Source organism: Polypterus senegalus, chromosome 14, assembly GCF_016835505.1.
Source record: "Polypterus senegalus isolate Bchr_013 chromosome 14, ASM1683550v1, whole genome shotgun sequence".
Classification (NCBI taxonomy): Eukaryota; Metazoa; Chordata; class Cladistia; order Polypteriformes; family Polypteridae; genus Polypterus; species Polypterus senegalus.
The window spans coordinates 92,863,488-92,882,276 of record NC_053167.1 but is presented as its reverse complement, the minus strand read 5'-3'; the positions used below and the strand labels follow the sequence as shown (position 1 = coordinate 92,882,276).

General features: G+C 38.7%; 1 protein-coding gene across 2 annotated transcripts in view; it reads left to right on the top strand.

Moving 5' to 3' along the window:
* The window catches only part of LOC120514725 (zinc finger protein GLIS1), a 431,659-nt gene that overhangs the window by 330,796 nt on the left and 82,074 nt on the right, over positions 1-18,789 (top strand). For both annotated transcript variants that reach the window (XM_039735238.1, XM_039735237.1), the window contains one exon: positions 11,721-11,868. In XM_039735238.1, coding sequence (XP_039591172.1) covers positions 11,721-11,868 — 148 coding nt within the window. The remainder of the gene's footprint in view (positions 1-11,720; positions 11,869-18,789) is intronic.

Sequence of the window (18,789 nt, the reverse complement as noted above, 5' to 3'; positions counted from 1 at the left end):
TGTTTCTCAAAAGCGGCCATATAATAATGTACATTGGTGTTTTCTGATATTGAATGTGGCTCCTTGAGTGAGAAGAATTGATTTCTGGCCTAGTGATGATCAAAACTGCAGAAAGTAGAGGGAGTCAAGTTAGTAGGTAGCTGGCCAACCTGGGTCAGACTACATAAAGGTTTGTAAACTGTCTGCTGTTGCGTCTCCAAAATCTAAATAAACATAATAGACAGCAATGACAATTTTAAAATATTCCAGTTTGCTTAAAATGTGATGCTGTCCTAGGTCTAAATTGGGTGATGCTTTGGCAGATGAACAGCACTACCTCTGCACCGCTCATGAGATCAGAGCTTGCATGTTCTGTCCATGCTGAAGTGGGTTCCCCAGCTACACACATTTCATCCCATAGCACAAACATATGAAGGAGAGGCCAATTGACTTCAGTGGGTGGGCTGTAGTGGGCTATCAGCATCATATAGATTTGTGCTGTAAGTCAAACTAAGCAGCTTCAAAAAATGATTTAATAAATTAATGTCAGCAATTAATGTTGAATTTAGAGAATAAATGACAAGAATTATTAGTTTTTACGTTTAGCATTTTATCACAGTTTAAATTGTAAGTGTGTTAAAATCCAGTCTGATGAGTAGATAATATTGTTCTAAATATTTTATTATGTTTATATTATTTAAGTACCCATAACCTTGTAATGGAAGAAGCAGGTCAAGCAGAGCAAAGAATGGACTCAGTTTTGCAAAGGAATGCAAAGTTTTGTGGCAACCTAAAAGTTCAGAAGAAAATAAACTAGACATTAGTGCATTAGTGGCCAAGTTTGTATTATTTCCTGATGATCATTTTTCAAATGCATTTTATTAGTACCTGTCATATTTTTTCTGAATGACTTCAGCATGTCCAGGGAAATAGATGAGATAGTCAAATTTACATTTCAGAAATTCAAATTAGATACAAAAATCTAGCAGCTGCCATGAGCAGGAAGAAAATTGATTTCCATCCCAGTGCCGTCCTGGAGATTTCAAGTGGGCTAAGCCAACAAAAGACATAGGCAAGATTCAAAGCAAGAGTCACGCTGCGCTGTTGTGCACAACGCCTTTGCTGGGCGAACCACCAAGAAGTGTATCTGGCTTCAGATCTTAAACCAAATTGTTTCCTAGGTAAACCACATTGCTCAGAAACAAGAGGCTCATGAATAGCGCAATGTTTTAATTATGGCCTTGCTTGCTGCTGTCTTGGATCGTGTGCGATTTCTGTCTCTGAATTCGAATGGAGAGAAAAAATTGTGGCTGCATCTGTATGAAAGAAGTCTATGGAAACAATACAGGGATTACGAAATAAAATTCCTAAAATGTTTGATATTCCAGTCAGCAAGAATGTGCCAGGTCTGTAACTTTTGTAGTGCTTGAGTGGAAGTGAAGCTCGGGCTCACCAGCTCTGCTGTAATCCCTGCTAATGAAGGCCCCTTTAATTGCTTCCTATTTGTTGCTTCTGAGGATCAGAGCTGCTGATGATTTTGACTGACAGTTTTTTAAGCTTCCACAAATGAAAACAGGATTAAGAAAAAAGGGCTATTGCCACAGACTGCGATAGCATCTTTTTAAATTTGGAATAAACATAACTTTAAAGATCCCATATCAGTTTAAACATGATGCCACTAAACTGTTCTCACCAAAAACCACATACTCTGCACACACAGTGTTCTCTGGTGGAGTTTTTCTCGTGTGTTTTTTATTTTTAACTCAGGTTTAATGGAATTCTCATCTGCTCTCCCTAAAGAAAACTGAAAGCAAAAAAGGGAAAGAAAAGGAATAGTTTGCACTTGCCGCTACTTGCTGTGTGTGGTTTTGAACAGGTTCACATTTGGCAAAGTGCTGGAATGCATAATTTATTTTCATTTGATTATCTTATTACATTTTAAATACATTTTTCTGCCTTATTCAGCCTGTTCTTTTTATGAGGGTTTATTCTTTAGATGTATTCCCCTTTACTTCTTGATATTGTCACATTTACAGCATCAGTCAGTATAAACCTATTCATATTTTTTGGTTTGGTGTTTACCACAGCTACCTCACGTCTCTGTGAGACTGGCTTCCAATCCTGGCCCGATCACAGTTTGTGTGCAGTTTGCATGTTGGAGACTCTAAAATAACTGTTTGTGTCAGAATATCTCCACATAAAGGTTTGTTTCCTGTGTGCACCAATTGCTGCCAAGATAGGCTGTGTCTCTATGCAGATTTAATAAAAGGATGGATGGCTGCAGGGCTGTAGTCAGTCAATAGCAGGCACTATAAACTAGGATTTAGGGAATCTAAAAAGCTGCCACTTAAATCACCATGCAACCCTGAGCTAATGTTTTGTTGTAGTAGGGGCCTAGGATGACCTTACTTCTTTACTATGTAAGTCTGAATACCCCAAATCCCATCTCTCACCCTTGTATGTGTGCTCTTACTAGTCTGGTTACTGTCAGGGTTGATTGATACTACAGTTCATTACCTCTCCATTTCTATTACAGTAATCCCTCCTCGATCGCGGGGGTTGCGTTCCAGAACCCCCCGCGATAGATGAAAATCCGCGAAGTAGAAACCATGTTTGTATAGTTATTTTTATATATTTTAAGCCCTTATAAACTCTGCCACACTGTTAACATTATTAGAGCCCTCTAAACATGAAATAACACATTTTAGTCAAAAGTTTAAACTGTGCTCCATGACAAGACAGAGATGACAGTTCTTTCTCACAATTAAAAAAATGCAAATATATCTTCTCTTCAGGAACAGAGAATTTCAGAGAGAGAGAAAAGCAAACAATCAAAAATCAATACGTGCTTTTAAAGAAAAGCAAACAATCAAAAATCAATACGTGTGCTTTTAAGTTTGAAACACAAAAATCAATAAGTGGGCTTTTGGAAACACCTCGATAAAGCGGCATTTCTTAGAGGTGCCTCCGTATCCACTAGGAAAACAGCTTCTGTGCAAACAGCCCCTCTGCTCACAACCCTCCGTCAGGCACAGAGAATGTCAGAGAGGGTGAGAGAGAGGCAGAGACAAGCAAACAATCAAGCACCGCACGGGAAGTATATCTTATAGCATTGAGGAGTTTTAGTTAATATGTAATACATGCTCTGATTGGGTAGCTTCTAAGCCATCCACCAATAGCGTCCCTTGTATGAAATCAACTGGGCAAACAAACTGAGGAAGCATGTACCATAAATTAAAAGACCCATTGTCCGCAGAAATCCGCGAATCAGCGAAAAATCCGTGATATATATTTAGATATGCTTACATTTAAAATCCGTGATAGAGTGAAGCCGCGAAAGTCAAAGCGCGATATAGCGAGGGATTACTGTACATTTATAACTCCAGACAATCAGAGAGACTTCCAAAATCAGACATGAGAGAAATTTACACTCTTATTCATACATAGATTAACCTAAGGCTTCCAATTGTGCTCAAAATATAAGCAGAGTAATGCCAATAGAACCTGGATAATAAGCTGTTTTTCTTGCTTGCTTAGACTACCAGGTGGCCCTCTGTCTTTGTTTGTTGATTGGTCTTTGGTCTTTGGTCCAGTATGGTCTCTTCTCCAGCATGGACTGTCTATGGATGGGATAATGGTAACACAGTATGGCCTTATAGCCCTGAATTTAAGCTCTCCTGTTGCCATTGACATGCCTCTTGGACCAGTAGGGGTGTAATCCAGTGATTCAGCTTTTCAGTTCATGACTCTGTCTCTATTCCATCCCTGGTCCTTTCATCTTGAGCACCTGTATTCCCCCAGGCTGCCTCTCTCCTAAAATTTGAAGGTTTATAAATTGTATTGTTACTGTACAACTAATTCCACACTTCTGATGACACAGATAGAGTATCGAAGTGGCACCTTTGCACTCAGCAGGGTTGTGAGTTAAGGCAAAGTGTGTAATCAGTGACAACCAGATTAATGTAGAGGCTTCAAACCTTCTACCACAAATTGCACATGCCAGAGCAGCACTTAGCAAAAGTTCATATTAATGGCAGCATTTCTAAAAGATCTGGGTGGTTATGGCTTGCAACATCATAAAAAACAACTATTCTTATCGGTGAAACATGCCTTTACAATCGTTATCTGAAGATGTTATATCAGATTATCGTAATGTGCTAGATATTACAAGTATACTTCAACAAAGTAAGACAGTACACAAAAGAGTATTATTTTGTGCAGTCCTGTAACACACTTCTTTTCTGAGTATGCTTTTAACCTTTATTACAGTTAGTCACTCAACTTGTGTGAGAACCAATTGAAAAAACACATGTAAACAATTGGACTGAAAAGCACAATATATCATTAAGGTTGGTATGTTATTTTGCAGCTTTACTTAAAATATTTATTTTTAGTATCATAGTTGTTCTTACAGAAAGACCCAGTCTATGGTAATTAGTAGCAGTGGCGTAGCTAGAGTTAGTGCCGCTCGGGCCGGTGCTTCAATTTGCCGACCTCCAACATATCTGAATATGTTAACCTATTTATTTAAAAAACTAGCAAAATACCCGCGCTTTGCAGCGGCGAAGTACTGCCTTAAAATTTTTATTAAGAAGAAAATCTTTTTAAACTGAGGGAAAATATACCAATAATTATTTGTTAAGGATCTCTTTGTATACCATATTGTCAGTTCGGCCCTCCGGTTGTAATATAACCAAGCTGTACGCTGAGCTTACTCTTGAGAGTGCAACATATAGTTGTCCAGGAGAAAAGCAATGTTGCCTCAAATCAATGGCAACCTTTTGTAGGGTCTGTCCCTGAGACTTATTAATTGTCATCGCGAAGCAGAGCCTTACTGGAAATTTCAGGCATTTGAATTGAAATGGGAGATCAGAGGGTATAACGGGGATGCGAGGAATACATTCAGAGTGTGGCGCTGTGCTGTTTTTTTGTGTAGTTGCCTTCACACAACTTCTCCGCTGCTTTATAAACGAATGCCATATAAGGCCGTTGTTTCTCCTTGCTTCGCGGTTCTGTACTGTTTTATTGTTCATTTATTACGATTGTTGTAGTTATTGTGTAGCTATTTGAGACTTACTTTACTGTTCAGGTACCCATTTCCTTTATTTAATCCGCGGCTTGTATGCTATTTTTTGTTCGTTTATTACGATTATAGATATTTATTGATTGCCTTCGTTAGCTGACTGCCTGCTCATATAAGGCGCTCCGCTGTTTTTTTGTGAAGCAGCCTTTACACAGCTTCTCCGCTATTTTATAAACGAACGACATATAAGACCATCCTTTTTCCTTGCTTCGCCAAGGAAGCTGCCTTTTTATTTAATCCACGGGTTCTCCGCTGTTTTATTGTTCGTTTATTACGATTGTTATAGTTATCTTTATATAGCACGTTGTCAGTTCAGCACTCCAGTTGTAATATGATGAAGCTGCGTGAGCTCACTCTTGAGAATGCAACGTATAGTTGTCCAGGAGAAAAGCAATCTTGCCTGAAATCAATGGCAACCTTTTGTAGGGTCTGTCCCCGAGACTTAGTAATTGTCTTCGCGAAGCAGAGCCTTACTGGAAATTGGAGGCATTTGAATTGAAATGGGAGATCAGAGGGTATAACGGGATGCGAGGAATATATTGAGTGTGGAGAAAGTTTCTCACTACAGCAATTTTAACTCCGTTACAAAGTGATCCAAAGTCTCGTTTATACCTCGTGTCTTCTCATTAAACTTGTATCTCGCGAATAAAGTATTCAACGAAGGCATGACAAATGGCAGCGGTAGCGTGTCTATAAACTTAATTTAAACTTACGGTTTATACCGTGCTTTGTTTCTGCAGTTGCTGCACTTCTGAATAAACTTGTATGCGTTTTTCTTCAGCGCTCTTTGAAGCTCTTCCTTGTTTTCTACGTACTGTGTTCACAGTCAGTTCACGTGATTACGTGGGAGGTGTGATGATGTGACACGCAACTCCGCCCCCCCACGACCATCGAGCTGAAGTCCATTACAGTATATGGAGAAAAATAGGTTCCAGTTATGACCATTACGTGTTGAGTTTCGAAATGAAACCTGCCCAACTTTTGTAAGTAAGCTGTAAGGAATGAGCCTGCCAAATTTCTGCCTTCTACCTACACGGGAAGTTGGAGAACTAGTGATGAGTGAGTGAGTGAGTGAGTGAGTCAGTCAGTCAGTCAGTCAGTCAGTGAGGGCTTTGCCTTTTATTAGTATAGATTAAACTGACATATAGAGAAAAATTAAGATAAATGTTGCATAGATTTATTCATATAAAAATTTTTATTTTTAAAAATTTTATTGTTTTTACCTGCATTTTTTATTACTCTTTAATTTAGTATTGTTTTTTATCAGTATGCTGCTGGGGATATGTGAATTTCCCCTTGGGATTAATAAAGTATCTATCTATCTATCTATCTATCTATCTATCTATCTATCTATCTATCTATAGAGAAACAGCAATAATTTTTCACATATAATTGTTTATAAACATCAACTAGACAAGAATATAGTATAGACGCACTGATAAGCCGTGTTCTGATTATTAGTCTAATATAATTATGCTGAAAAAACCAGAACCAGCAGAGTGTACAAGTGATAGGTGGGGATGTTTTTTGTGCAGAGCATGAACACATTCAGATTTATAACAAAACAAAATTATGAATTGTAAATTAGTTGTTTATCTTCCTAGAAATTATTATTGGTGTAATGTTTATGTTGGGCGGCATGGTGGCGCAGTGGATAGCCCTGCTGCTTTGCAGTTAGGAGACCCAGGTTTGCTTCCCAGGTTCTCCCTGCATGGAGTTTGCATGTTCTCCCCGTGTCTGCGTGGGTTTCCTCCGGGTACTCCAATTTTCTCCCACAGTCCAAAGACATGCAGGTTAGCTGCATTGGTGATTCTAAATTTTCCCTAGTGTGTGCTTGGTGTGTGTGTGCATGCCCTACAGTGGGCTGGCACCCTGCCTGGGGTTGGGATAATGGATGGATGTTTATTTTTGTTATTGCCTCATAAATTTCTACAGCTGTGTCTGATGCCACCACAGAAGGACAGTCTGAAAATGATTTTTGAAGCATTTGGAAATAAAAATCAGAGAATTTTACTTTTTTCATTCATGAGTGATATTTTTCAAAAACACTGATGCTTACACATGAATTGTACTGAGCCTTGTGGCCAATAATGCTGCCCCCAAAAATGTGCCGCCCAGCACAGACTGCCCCCTCTGCCCGCCCCTAGCTACACCACTGATTAGTAGCAATATATCCTTCAGCAGATAATCTCCCCAGTGCTGTATCCTCTGCTCCATGCTTTACTCTGTGGTCACCCATGACCGTGCAGCTCTAATTTCGCCCTTAAGTTTGCTAACAACACCGTCATCACAGGCTGGATTGCCAACAGCAATGAGAGGCCATAAAGGCACAAGGTTAAGGAGCTGACAGTGTAGTCTGATGACCATAACCACTGCCTTAAGCTAGAAAAACTTTTCTTATAAGGCAAAATTGTACATTAAGTCACCAATATTTACAAAAAGGGAACTAAAAACCAGATCACGAACCAGAACAAAGTGCTAAACAAATGAACATGCCCTAACATTAGCCTAAATATGAAGGGAAATGGCAGCTTAAAGAGAACTGGGAAGAGCTTGGTCACCTGCCCTTGTTAATTGATTCTACTGGTGTGGTTAAATATCGGAAACAGAGAATGGCAACACAAACGTTCTCCTAGGTTGGGAGCATGTGCCACACCCACCATATGACAAACCCATGTGCAGCAGGTGACACCTCACTACCACGCTGGAACAGTGTGAAGTCTGCCACCAACCCCCAAATTTTCCTTGTAAGTTGGAAGACCTGCTTGCAGGTCTGGATGCAGATTAATGTCATATCCAGGATGAAGCAATAGCAGATTAAGGGCCTTGCTCAGGACCCCAACAGAGCACAGTCACTTCTGGCAATTACTTATTCAATGGGTAAAGAAGCCAAATGTAGATAAACAGTATACACAAAAAAATATATAAAATGAAAAGACCACACTCCCTCAGCACCCCTGTCCCAAGCCCCTTTACCCAGCTCTTCAGACTAATATATGCTATCTACTGTATATAGGAAAAGAAACCCAAACTGGCCAAGACAACTGGTCCCCAGAGCCCTAGAGGTGCTTCCCTGATCAGCACTGCTGACCACTCGAAACCCAGTTCTGAATGGCTTTCACTCAGTGCTACTACTTCCTAATGTTAACCCTCAATGTCCCATCTGTCCTTGCTGCTGATAACTCTAATAGGGTTAAATTAAAAAAAGAGACTGTGAATGCTGGGAATGATAGAGGTTTTGTGAATTTCCAACAGTTTATAAAATAAATTTAGCAGCAAAAGGGCCAAGGAAGAAAATTCAATGAGGGGGCGGAAAGATCATGCAGAATAAAAGGATGAGGCAAGAGTGTAATATTAAAAACAAGAATGGAAGACAGAAAAGAGGCAACACTGGACCGGAATGTAGCTATGATAGGTTGTTCCCAAAACACATGAAGAAAACAGCCTACTGCCCCAGATTGACACAAATGGCATGAAAGGTTTGTTTTAAAGCCCATAATAAATCATTTATGTGGGGTAGAATATAATCTGTACAAACTTAAACTGCATATCTTGGTGAGTAAGGTTTCTAGTTGTAATGTTTTTAAAAGTAAAAGTCATACACCATTGGAGAAGAGAGAACAATGGATAGATCACAGTGCCAAGTAGATTGACTAGACAAAGCATGAAGTAAGGTATCTTGCAAAAGTGCATATCGGGCTGGTACTGCTTTTGAAGACTGAGCTAACTGAATAAACAGACTTGAATAAGAAAACTGGCACAGAGGAGCAGAAAAATGAAAAGTGCTAAAAAAATGAAATTAACAGGCAAAGAGGTGCAAACAACAAAACATTTTAAAACTATTTAAAAAATAAATGAATCACAGAAAATGAATCATAATGAATAAAAACAATGGAATACCCAAAACAATATATTAATTAACACTGCTATGATTCTGAAGATTTGTTTTCTTTTTTCTTTTTGTGCCAACTGAACCCTGGCATATTCCAGGCTTGGTACCTAACAAAACCTTTTGTGAATGGCAAAAGTTGCAGGTGGTAGAAGGCACTGCAACCTGTAAAGTATGTCTGTCCCTGTTTTCCATTCTTAAGGTGAGCACAGTAAGACCTTCAAACACCTCTATAAATGTGTTCAGATGGGAAGACTAAGAAGGACCGGCTCCTAGCAGACCCCTTTATAAACCTCCACTCATCTAATACCTCTTATAAAATGAGTTAATGGACACTGTGGCCATCATGTGGCATCACTAAACCCCAAACCTCAGACATAACTACAGAAGGACAGTCTTGGGTTTAACCAAAGGTTATTTTCAAACAGTACCTCTGACAGGCAGTACAACAACAACAAAAACAATATTTATTTACTGTATATAGCACATTTTCTTACAAATGATGTAGCTCAAAGTGCTTTACAGGATAAAGGAAGATAAAAAAGAAATAAAAAACAAAATATAAAAATAAAATTAGGCAGTACTAATTATCATAGAATAAAAGTAAGGTCAAATGGCTAGGGGGGACAGAAAAAACAAAAAAAAAAACTCCAGAGGGCTGGAGAAAAAAAACAAAATCTGCAGGGGTTCTGAGGCCACGAGACCAACCAGTCCCATAAATGACCTGAATCAGTCCTCATGGTATTCAGGGTTCACATGGAAGAACTTCATGATGATGGTCATGTGAACATCTGGCAATCAATCCATCAATGTAGGGACAGCACAGGGCTTTGATCGGGTGGTGGTGGTTGCACAGATCGCCACCACAGAAAGCCGGATTGCCGGAATGATAATGATAATTAAATGAATATACAGAATATCAGGGTTAAACTAAAATGAAGCTATGAGAAAGTCATGTTAAAATAATGAGTTTTTAGCAGTTTTTTTTAAAGTGCTCCACCGTATTAGCCTGGCGAATTTCTATTGATAAGCTATCCCAGATTTTAGGTCCATAACAGCAAAAGGCCACTTCACCACTTCTTTTAAATTTCGCTCTTGGAATTCTAAGCAGACACTCATTTGAAGATCTAAGGTTACGATTTGGAGTGTAAGGTGTAAGACATTTCGAAATATAAGATGGGTTGAGATTATTTAAGGCTTTGTAAACTATAAGCAGGATCTTAAAGTCAATTCTAAATGGCACGGGTAACCAATGTAGTGACATCAAAACTGGAGAGATGTGCTTGGTTTTTCTTTTCCCAGTAGTGCGCAATACAATACAATCCCATCCAATCCACTTTTCTTTTCTCCTCCACTCTTCCCAGTCGAGTGTTCTCCAGCTCCTCTCCTGTCTCCAGTCTCCCCAGGTAAAGTGTAAAGGCTCTCTTTTAAACCCAACCCAGGAGTATTTCTGCTACCCAAACTATTATCTCCAGTTGGGTGGTGCAACAGGGTATTCATCTCCTGATAGCTCCCCCAGCAGCTCCCATGGAACCCAATAGGGCTGACCTATGGGATGACAACTCCCATGCTGCCCTGCAGGTGTCCATATAGGGGCTCGCCACAAGGGGTACTGCCAACCAGTGTATGGGGGAACTGCCTGCACATGGGAGGCAGTCTCCCTCTGCTTCACAATTCTTCTGCCTTCCCGATCAGGAAAGAGACTGCTACCAGTCCCAGTCAGGATGCTCCTCCACCCATGTTATCCATCCATTATGCTGGTCTCCCAGCCAGTTAAGGGACTTCCATCTATTGGCCAGGAGCAGGAATGTCACATATCCCTAGGTAACAGAATGGGGTCCATCCCAGTCAGGGATGCTGGTCCGTCCTTTACAACACTTATTTTAGAGATTTTAAGCGACTGCCTTTCAACTTATCCCTAGTTGCCCCAGTGGCTTTCAGATATTTTTTCTACTGAAGTGTGGACACTGTCATGAAAATTTAACTAATCACTAGCAAAAAGTACATAAAGTCACAAGTTCCATGTTTGTTATAGTGTAGTAGTCTTCACTGCTGCCCACAGGTCAAGGAGACTGGATATGAATCCCAGCCTGGTCATCAACTATGTGGAATTTTCATGTTTTCCCCATATCTGAGTGGGTTCCCCTGTTGTTCCAATGATGTGCATCCTCAATTATTTGGCGACTCCAGATTGAATCAGCATGTTCATAAATGTGCCCTGGAATGGACCGGCACCCTAGATGCCTTGCCTCTGATGTTGCTCGGATAGGTTCCTAAATTTGAATTAAGCAGATTTAGCAATATGATGAATGCATGCAAGTTTTCACCAAAATTTCACTATTTAAAATTGCTGCCAAGGTAAGATGTCTGTTTTTCTTTTTTAAATACGATGTTGTATTTTTTAGTCTTCTGTTTTATCCATTATGTGATGAGTCAGAAACTTGACTTCTGTTTTGCTTTGGTTTAAGTCACAGTCTTGGACCTGGAATTGTTGCTTTTAGTATTTTCAAAAGAGCGGCTCACTAGAGAACACTGGTGCCTTAGACATTCAAATCCCTGGTTTGATTTTCACCCAGGAAGTGAATCATCTGGAGGGAATTTTCAATGTTTTCACTTTTTAATTTGAACCGTCTCTCTCCCAACAGTTCAAACACAGACTGCTAGACATTGCTGACCTAAAATGTTCCTGCAACTCTAAATAGGAAAAGAGGATTTTTTTTTTAACTCATGCCTTGTTCGTCTTGTTTTTTTCTCTCTTTGGATAAGCAGTTGCGTTCCTGTAGCCATCTAGAGCAAGATGTCCTCAGTGAATGTTTGGCAATCCAGCAGCTCCATTCATCCTCTTCCCAACAGCATCTCACCTTCCTCAATGGAAAATGCATGAGGTCGTCAGGGCTTGGCCAGGAAATGTTTCCAGGTGAGGGGAGGTTTCAGCAGGTGAATAGCCATTTATCTTTTATATCATCTTAATCTGCAACACCAAAAGATATGCTGTACAGCATTAACGGTAATAGTCTTGTGCCAGAGACTTTTTGTTTCTGGTCTTTTAGCATAATTACTAGTCTGCATTTAAATCCAAAGAGACGGTTTATTATGTAATACAGATATTTGTTTAACATTTCACCCAGGCATTTTTTAAAAGTTGTCAAGGTCTCCATTTCAACCACAGGACACAGTCAGTTGTTTCAGATTCCAATCGCCCTTTGCACGGAGAAGTGTTTTATATATTCCATCATTTATGCACTTCCTCTTCATTTCTACCAGTTACTTGATTTTGTAATTCACTGTTTAAACAAATAAATATTATTTTATTATCAATGCCTTTATTTATTTTGATAACCTGTGTTAGATCTCCACATGGTTTTCATTGTTCAGAATTAAAAAGGTTTTTACTCACTTAATGTGTCGGTGTAGGACATGCTCTTTAGTAGATTTTAGTAGTATTAGTAATGCCACCTGTGTAGAGCAGTCCCATGATGCCCTTGGTTACTCTTTTCTTCACTACTTGAAGAGCTGCTTTGTCGTTTCGTAGCATGTTGACCAAAACCATACATAATAATGCAAAAGCAATCTCTGTAGCATTATACTTTTTAAACATAATGACTCTTGATCAATATTCAGCAAAAAGAATGTGACCACCAGGAGGGGGCCTCATTGCCCTGACTTCAGACACAACTCACCCACATACAATTCCAACTTAATTTAAGTAAAGATTTATTAACAATAACTTTTCCAGGCTTGAAATCTATAAATAGCACATGCCACTTTGTTCCATCCTCCTCCACAAGTGTTGTCTCACTCCCTCCTAACTCTGGCTCACCTTTCAGGAATGAGACGGCGTCTTTAATGGTAGGCCCAGGAGTACTTCTTTGGGGGTTACGGTTTTACATAATAGGAGCACTTCTGGGTCAGACAAAAGTCCTCTAAAACATGGAGAGTTACTCCTAATAGTGCCCCCTGGTGGCACCCAAGGACCCTGACAGGGTTGCCCTTGAAAACTACAGTTCCCAGACCACTCTGCGGTTGTCCATACTGGGGCCAAACCAGAGAAGAACTGCCCCCTTTTATACTGTGGAACGAATTATCCATCCATTATTTGTTTGTCCCTCCTGGGATAGGAATCTACCATCAACACAGCTGGGTTGCACCTCTGTTTCTTTAGTCCTTCCATTATGGCCTCCCAGCCAGGTAAGGATCCATCTTCCATCCCAGTTGGAGGTGCTGGTCCATCCAGCATGGCACTTACATCTAACATTTAATTATCTCATTAATTGCTTCTACACATCGCTAATGTGAGTGAGAATGCAGTGTCAATGCACACAAAGTCATCTCTCTTAGATTTATAATTAGGTCTCTTTTGCCTGTGTTGTATTTTGCACTGGTTTGCATTAAGCAGTATTTTACAAATGATCATCTCAGACTGAAAATTTCCCAAATCTTTTTGAATTGTTTTAGGTGCCTTTTGAAATCTGAAAATCTGTTTAATTTTAGTGTCATCCGTTGTGATGAGGGAAAAAATTTGCAAAACAAATTTTGCTTCCTGTAAAAATCATACCATTGATATAAGAAGAAAGACATTTAATTCTGTCTGGAAATATTTACATGTATTTGCCTGTCGATTAGTATTTAAATAAAGATTTCTAGTGAAAAAAAATAATTAGAGGTGGACATTTCTTGAACCACCACACACATGCTGGTAGCAGGAGTTAGGAGTGAGTTCTTTTTTTCTGAGATTTTGTATGTTTTTCTCTATCAACTATGGTAATCAGATTCATTTTGGCAGTTTTTTCTGTGACTCGGTTTGATTCTGCCATCTATTTGTGGCGATTTCCTTTATTTTCCTGGTTAAATATTTTTGTCTGGACCACTTTGTGAATTATTTTGGTTTTCACACTTGCCACCATTTTGGAGCTCCCATTGTTTGGTCAAACAAGGCCGTTGTTAGGAGTGTGTCCTCTGAGACCACAGCATGACGTGACAGGATAAAAGGTCCTCCTGGAATTTAATTCCTCATCCAACTTGTGGATTCACAATCCTTTTCTAATCGCTCTTGCTAAATCTCTTACTAACGACATTTTGCTTAATGACTTCTTTGGTCTGGTTTTTTGATGACAAATTTTGTCTCTCATTTTGGCCTTGATGCTTGTCCTTTTTGATCTCATGGTATTGACCCTTTTTTTTGGCTTTCGTCTTTTCTCCTGGCTAACTCTCATATCCATAAAAATAAGATCTCAACTTTGCCAATAATGATGACAGTCTTGGCAATCACAATCCTAAAGATGTACCTGAGACAGAAAAGAAACTTTTAGCTCCATGGCACTCGGGGAATGCATGTTCTCAACCTCTTCTGTGAGAATCAAAAAACAGGAAAGTGTGCTTGCTAGGTAATGGTGCAGAGGGTCGCGGATCGATGGCTTCTTATATGGTGAGAAACATAGTAATGAGCATGATGGTGTGTTTTAGTGTGTCATCCTCTAGAAAATATGCAACATGTCACATTTTTAAAAAATAAACGGCACTCTCCCATAATGATATGTATAAGTGTTTTAAATAGAATTGATTTGACTAGTATGTGACAGATTACATGCTGCAGAAAATGAACACAGGAAAACACGGAAGTGTGAATGAGGCTTTAGGGAGCAGTAATTCCTTTTTTTCCACCTCAAGGAAACCTTTAAAAAGATGTTGTAAAATTGTCTGCAGAGTCAGTTTTAGTGTGAGTTTCGTGAAACTGTATCCAAAGTAAAATTTCACTCATCACTAGTCATCTGCAAAATGTTTCTAGTTTCCAAATCACTTCAAAGTCAGGGTCAATAATATAAAATAAAAAAGAGTAATAGTTTAAACCCAGACCCTGAAGAACATCGCCAACGCCCCCGGCCAATGTGCACCATTCTCTTTTTACCTTTAAATTTTTTTTCTCTCCTAATCAGCTCCATTTTTAATAACTTATAGCAGATGTCAAATGTTTCCTAATGAGCAGAAAAACATTAGAAAAGTTTCTTTATTACTATCTTTACAGTTTACATTGCTGCAGAAGTGATTCAAAATTCCATGTTTTTTTTCTCTATATCACATTTTTTAATAAATGACATTAAGAAATATTTAGGGAAAAATTCTTTGCACAAAGAAAGATGGAAAGATTCATGTGCACACTCCTAATTCCATAAAAGCCACAATAATAAGCAGAACAGTTTACCTTTGGGATTGTCCTCTGTTCTTGTGGCCTTTATATACAGACTGTAAAATATTTACTGTTGTGTAAGCTGAAAAAGCAGAGGCAGTAAGCCAATAAAGGCAAAATAACAAAAAGTCTTAATTTATTAAAGTACCTTCCTCTGGGAGATGTCAAAGATGCTTTGTGCTTTAGCCAGCAGAAATATCTTTTAGAATGGAGCACTACACATTACTAAAAAAAACTCCTGTGAACGGGGCCGTCCAAGTCTTCTCTACTGCACTGACTTCAGGATTGCACAATGGCAAACCTCAGCTATTCCAAACAGTTTGCTAGAGGAGTGTGCCCACATTCAGGGCATCCTCTCTGGGCAGTGTGGGCTTAGATTGGTGCCTGCAAGTCTCTAAACTCTTTCTTCCTAGATTGTTGAATTCTCTGTTTTTGTAAATATGATTATATATTGCGGCAATCATGGGCACTGTACATTACATATTGCCTTTTTGGTAACAGATGTTAAGGCCAAAGGGAAAACCATTTAAGATGGTGATTGATGATTTCTATGTAATGAATTGTTGTTGTTAGTATTTCAGAAACATGTCAGATTTTGGGGGTGGGGGTTTGTAATATAAAGGCTACATTGGCACACACGGCATTGAAATAAAATCAGAGTAGACCTTCTTGGCTAACTCATTAAGAACTGTCAACGCTTGAGGTTTGTGGAGGATTACTGAAAAAAAAAAAAATAACCTGCTTTCCAAAAAGTCAGCTTCACTTAAAAGAAAAAAATGTTTTACGCTGCACTTTACACACAGAGGTGTGTTTGAAAGAGCTAGTATACCATGAATTGCAACAGACATTTTGAAAACAGAACCACTTAGACCCAAGCAGACTTCAGAGGGACTTTTCTCTGTGTCTGAACTGTAACATAAATCAACAAATAAAAATAAAAGGTGACAGCCTTATGTAAAAAAGCTGTTTTATTATCCAGGAATACTTAGTAGATGACTCTTTAAGGAATGCAGTGATGCTGACTTACAGCAGTTTAATACTTTTATAAATTCATAGATGATTTTTATATTTTATGTTATGATTGACAAGACAAAATATATCAACCCTTTAGAAATAACCACATTTATATATAAATCTGTCTTAAAATATGGTCTGACCTTCATCTATGTTACAATATTGAACAAACACAATCTTTTTAACTAATAATACAATGAGAAGTCAAGCAAAGTGACACCTTTTATTGACTAACTAGAAAGATTACAATATGCAAGGTGTTTAGGCAACTCAGGCCCCTTCTTCATGCAAATTTAATTGAGTTAATTTTCATTACAATCTTGTTTATGCAGTGTTTTTAAAATTGTGATATGGCCAAGCCTGTCATGTTGGTTATACCACAAATAATAATAATAATAATAATAATAATAATAATAATAATAATACATTTTATTTATATAGCGCCTTTCCCATGCTCAAGGCACTTACAGAATATAAGAAAGAACGTCAGGGTATACAGTATATAGCATTGTACAAACCAAATAAATAAATAAAGAAGATTAAGACAGTAAATTCAGAGAAAGCCTAACAGACATCATAATTGATGGTCTAGCACACACACATGTTACAGGTTACATGAGCATCTTGACAGAGAGGTAAACTGAGAGAAGGGGAATAAAGTCAAGTAGAGCTAAAAGCCTTCCCGAACAGATGAGTTTTGAGTTGTTTTTTAAAAAGAATTCATGGAGTCAGCTGATCTGATTAATTCGGTTGGTCATTCCAGAGTCTGGGCGCTATACAGCTGAAGGCCCTGTCACCCATGGAGTGTAGATTAGTGTGGGGCACAACAAGATTACCAGAATCAGAGGACCTTAGTGGGCGGGCAGGCACATAGTGATGGAGAAGGTCACTGATGTAGTTTGGTGCAAGGTTATTTAAGGCTTTGTAGGTTATTAGTAGGATTTTATATTCGATTCTGTAAGACACAGGGAGCCAGTGAAGACGGATCAAGATGGGTGTGATGTGCTCGCTGCTGCTGGTTCTAGTAAGGACTCTTGCAGCTGAGTTTTAAATAAGCTGGAGCTGTGATATAAGATTAGAAGGGACACCTGCCAGCAGACAGTTACAATAATCGATGCGGGATGTGATAAAAGCATGGAGAAGTTTCTCAGCATTAGAAAAGGAGAGGAAGGAGCAAACACGGGACATGTTACAGAGGTGAAAGTAAGAAAGTTTCTTAATGTGGTTTATGTGGGTGGAATAAGAGAGGGAGGAATCAAAAATGACACCAAGATTTTTTGCAGTAGAGGCAGGTCTGATGAGATCACCGCCAAGATTGACTGGGAAGGAGCTTATTTTATTAAATTGCACTTTAGTCCCCATTTGCAGGAGTTCCGTTTTGTTGCAATTTAATTTTGAAGAGTTCTGCTCCATCCAGGTATTAATTTCACTAAGGCAGGTTGAGAGCTGAGAAAGCTCGATGAAGTTCCACTTTTAACATTGAAGTAGAGTTGAGTATCGTCTGAATAATATCAAAGTCGACTTACAACATTTGAGATACAATTGGTTACATTTCTTTTGTTTTTCCAATCTGTTTCACAGGCACAGATGTAGTGATTTGCTCATGGTCAGTCAGGCAGCGTCAGTAGCAGAGCCTTAACCACTGCACCACGCTGCCTGTTTACTTATTCTTGTTTGGCTCTCAATATTCTGACCACTGCTTGTCTTTTGACAATGATTTCTTGTTACTCTTTTGGTTTTTTTGGTGTTTACAATCGTCTTTAGGTACTCTGTATTTCCCCTTGGGATTAATAAAGTATCTATCTTCTCTAATCTATCTGTCTATCTATCTATCTATCTATCTATCTATCTTTATGTCTGCAACACTTGGTGATGTCTTGTGAGATAAGCAGTTATGTTTTCAGCAGAAAATTGAGATAAGAAGCTTTGTATTTAAAATAAGCAATGGAACATATTGTGATGGAAAGACTCTGGAGACAACATACACACAGAGTACATTTCCATATTCAGTACATGTCACTAGGTCATTACTGTACAGTTTTCATAATAAACAAATCATACATATGTCAGATGATGCAATTAATGTTAAATACACAAAATGTGATGGACATTCGCCTTTTTAAATACTGTTTAATATTCCATGTTAAATAACAATTGCAACCAACACCCTGTGGTGCTCCTTTTTCCATATGTTAAGGACTTTTGCAGCTTTCCCTTTTCTTCACTGACTGTGTCACAACTCATGACAGGTTCAGACTTTGGCAAATCAGGGTATGGACAAACAGCGAACCCAGAGCGTGGTTGTGAGCCAAATATGAAGAATGATTTCACCTGGAGATTCCTCGGCAAAATTCTTTCTGCCCCATTGTTCACAACAAATAGAAAGAAACTCACAGCACAAAATGTGGGCTTCTTGTTTTTTCTTTTCTTAATGTTTGTACGCATGGAAATGCCAACATTTGCTCTCATGTTAAGCATGAATCAGTTCTTCTGTGACTTGGAGGAGAATCAAATCAGCCACCATTTCTAGTTGAAAGGGAGGAATGAATTTGAAGGAATCTCTTCTAAGTAATGAGAAAACCATCCCTTGACTTAAATGTGGACAGAACCAACCTGATTCTACCTACAAGATGTCTTTAG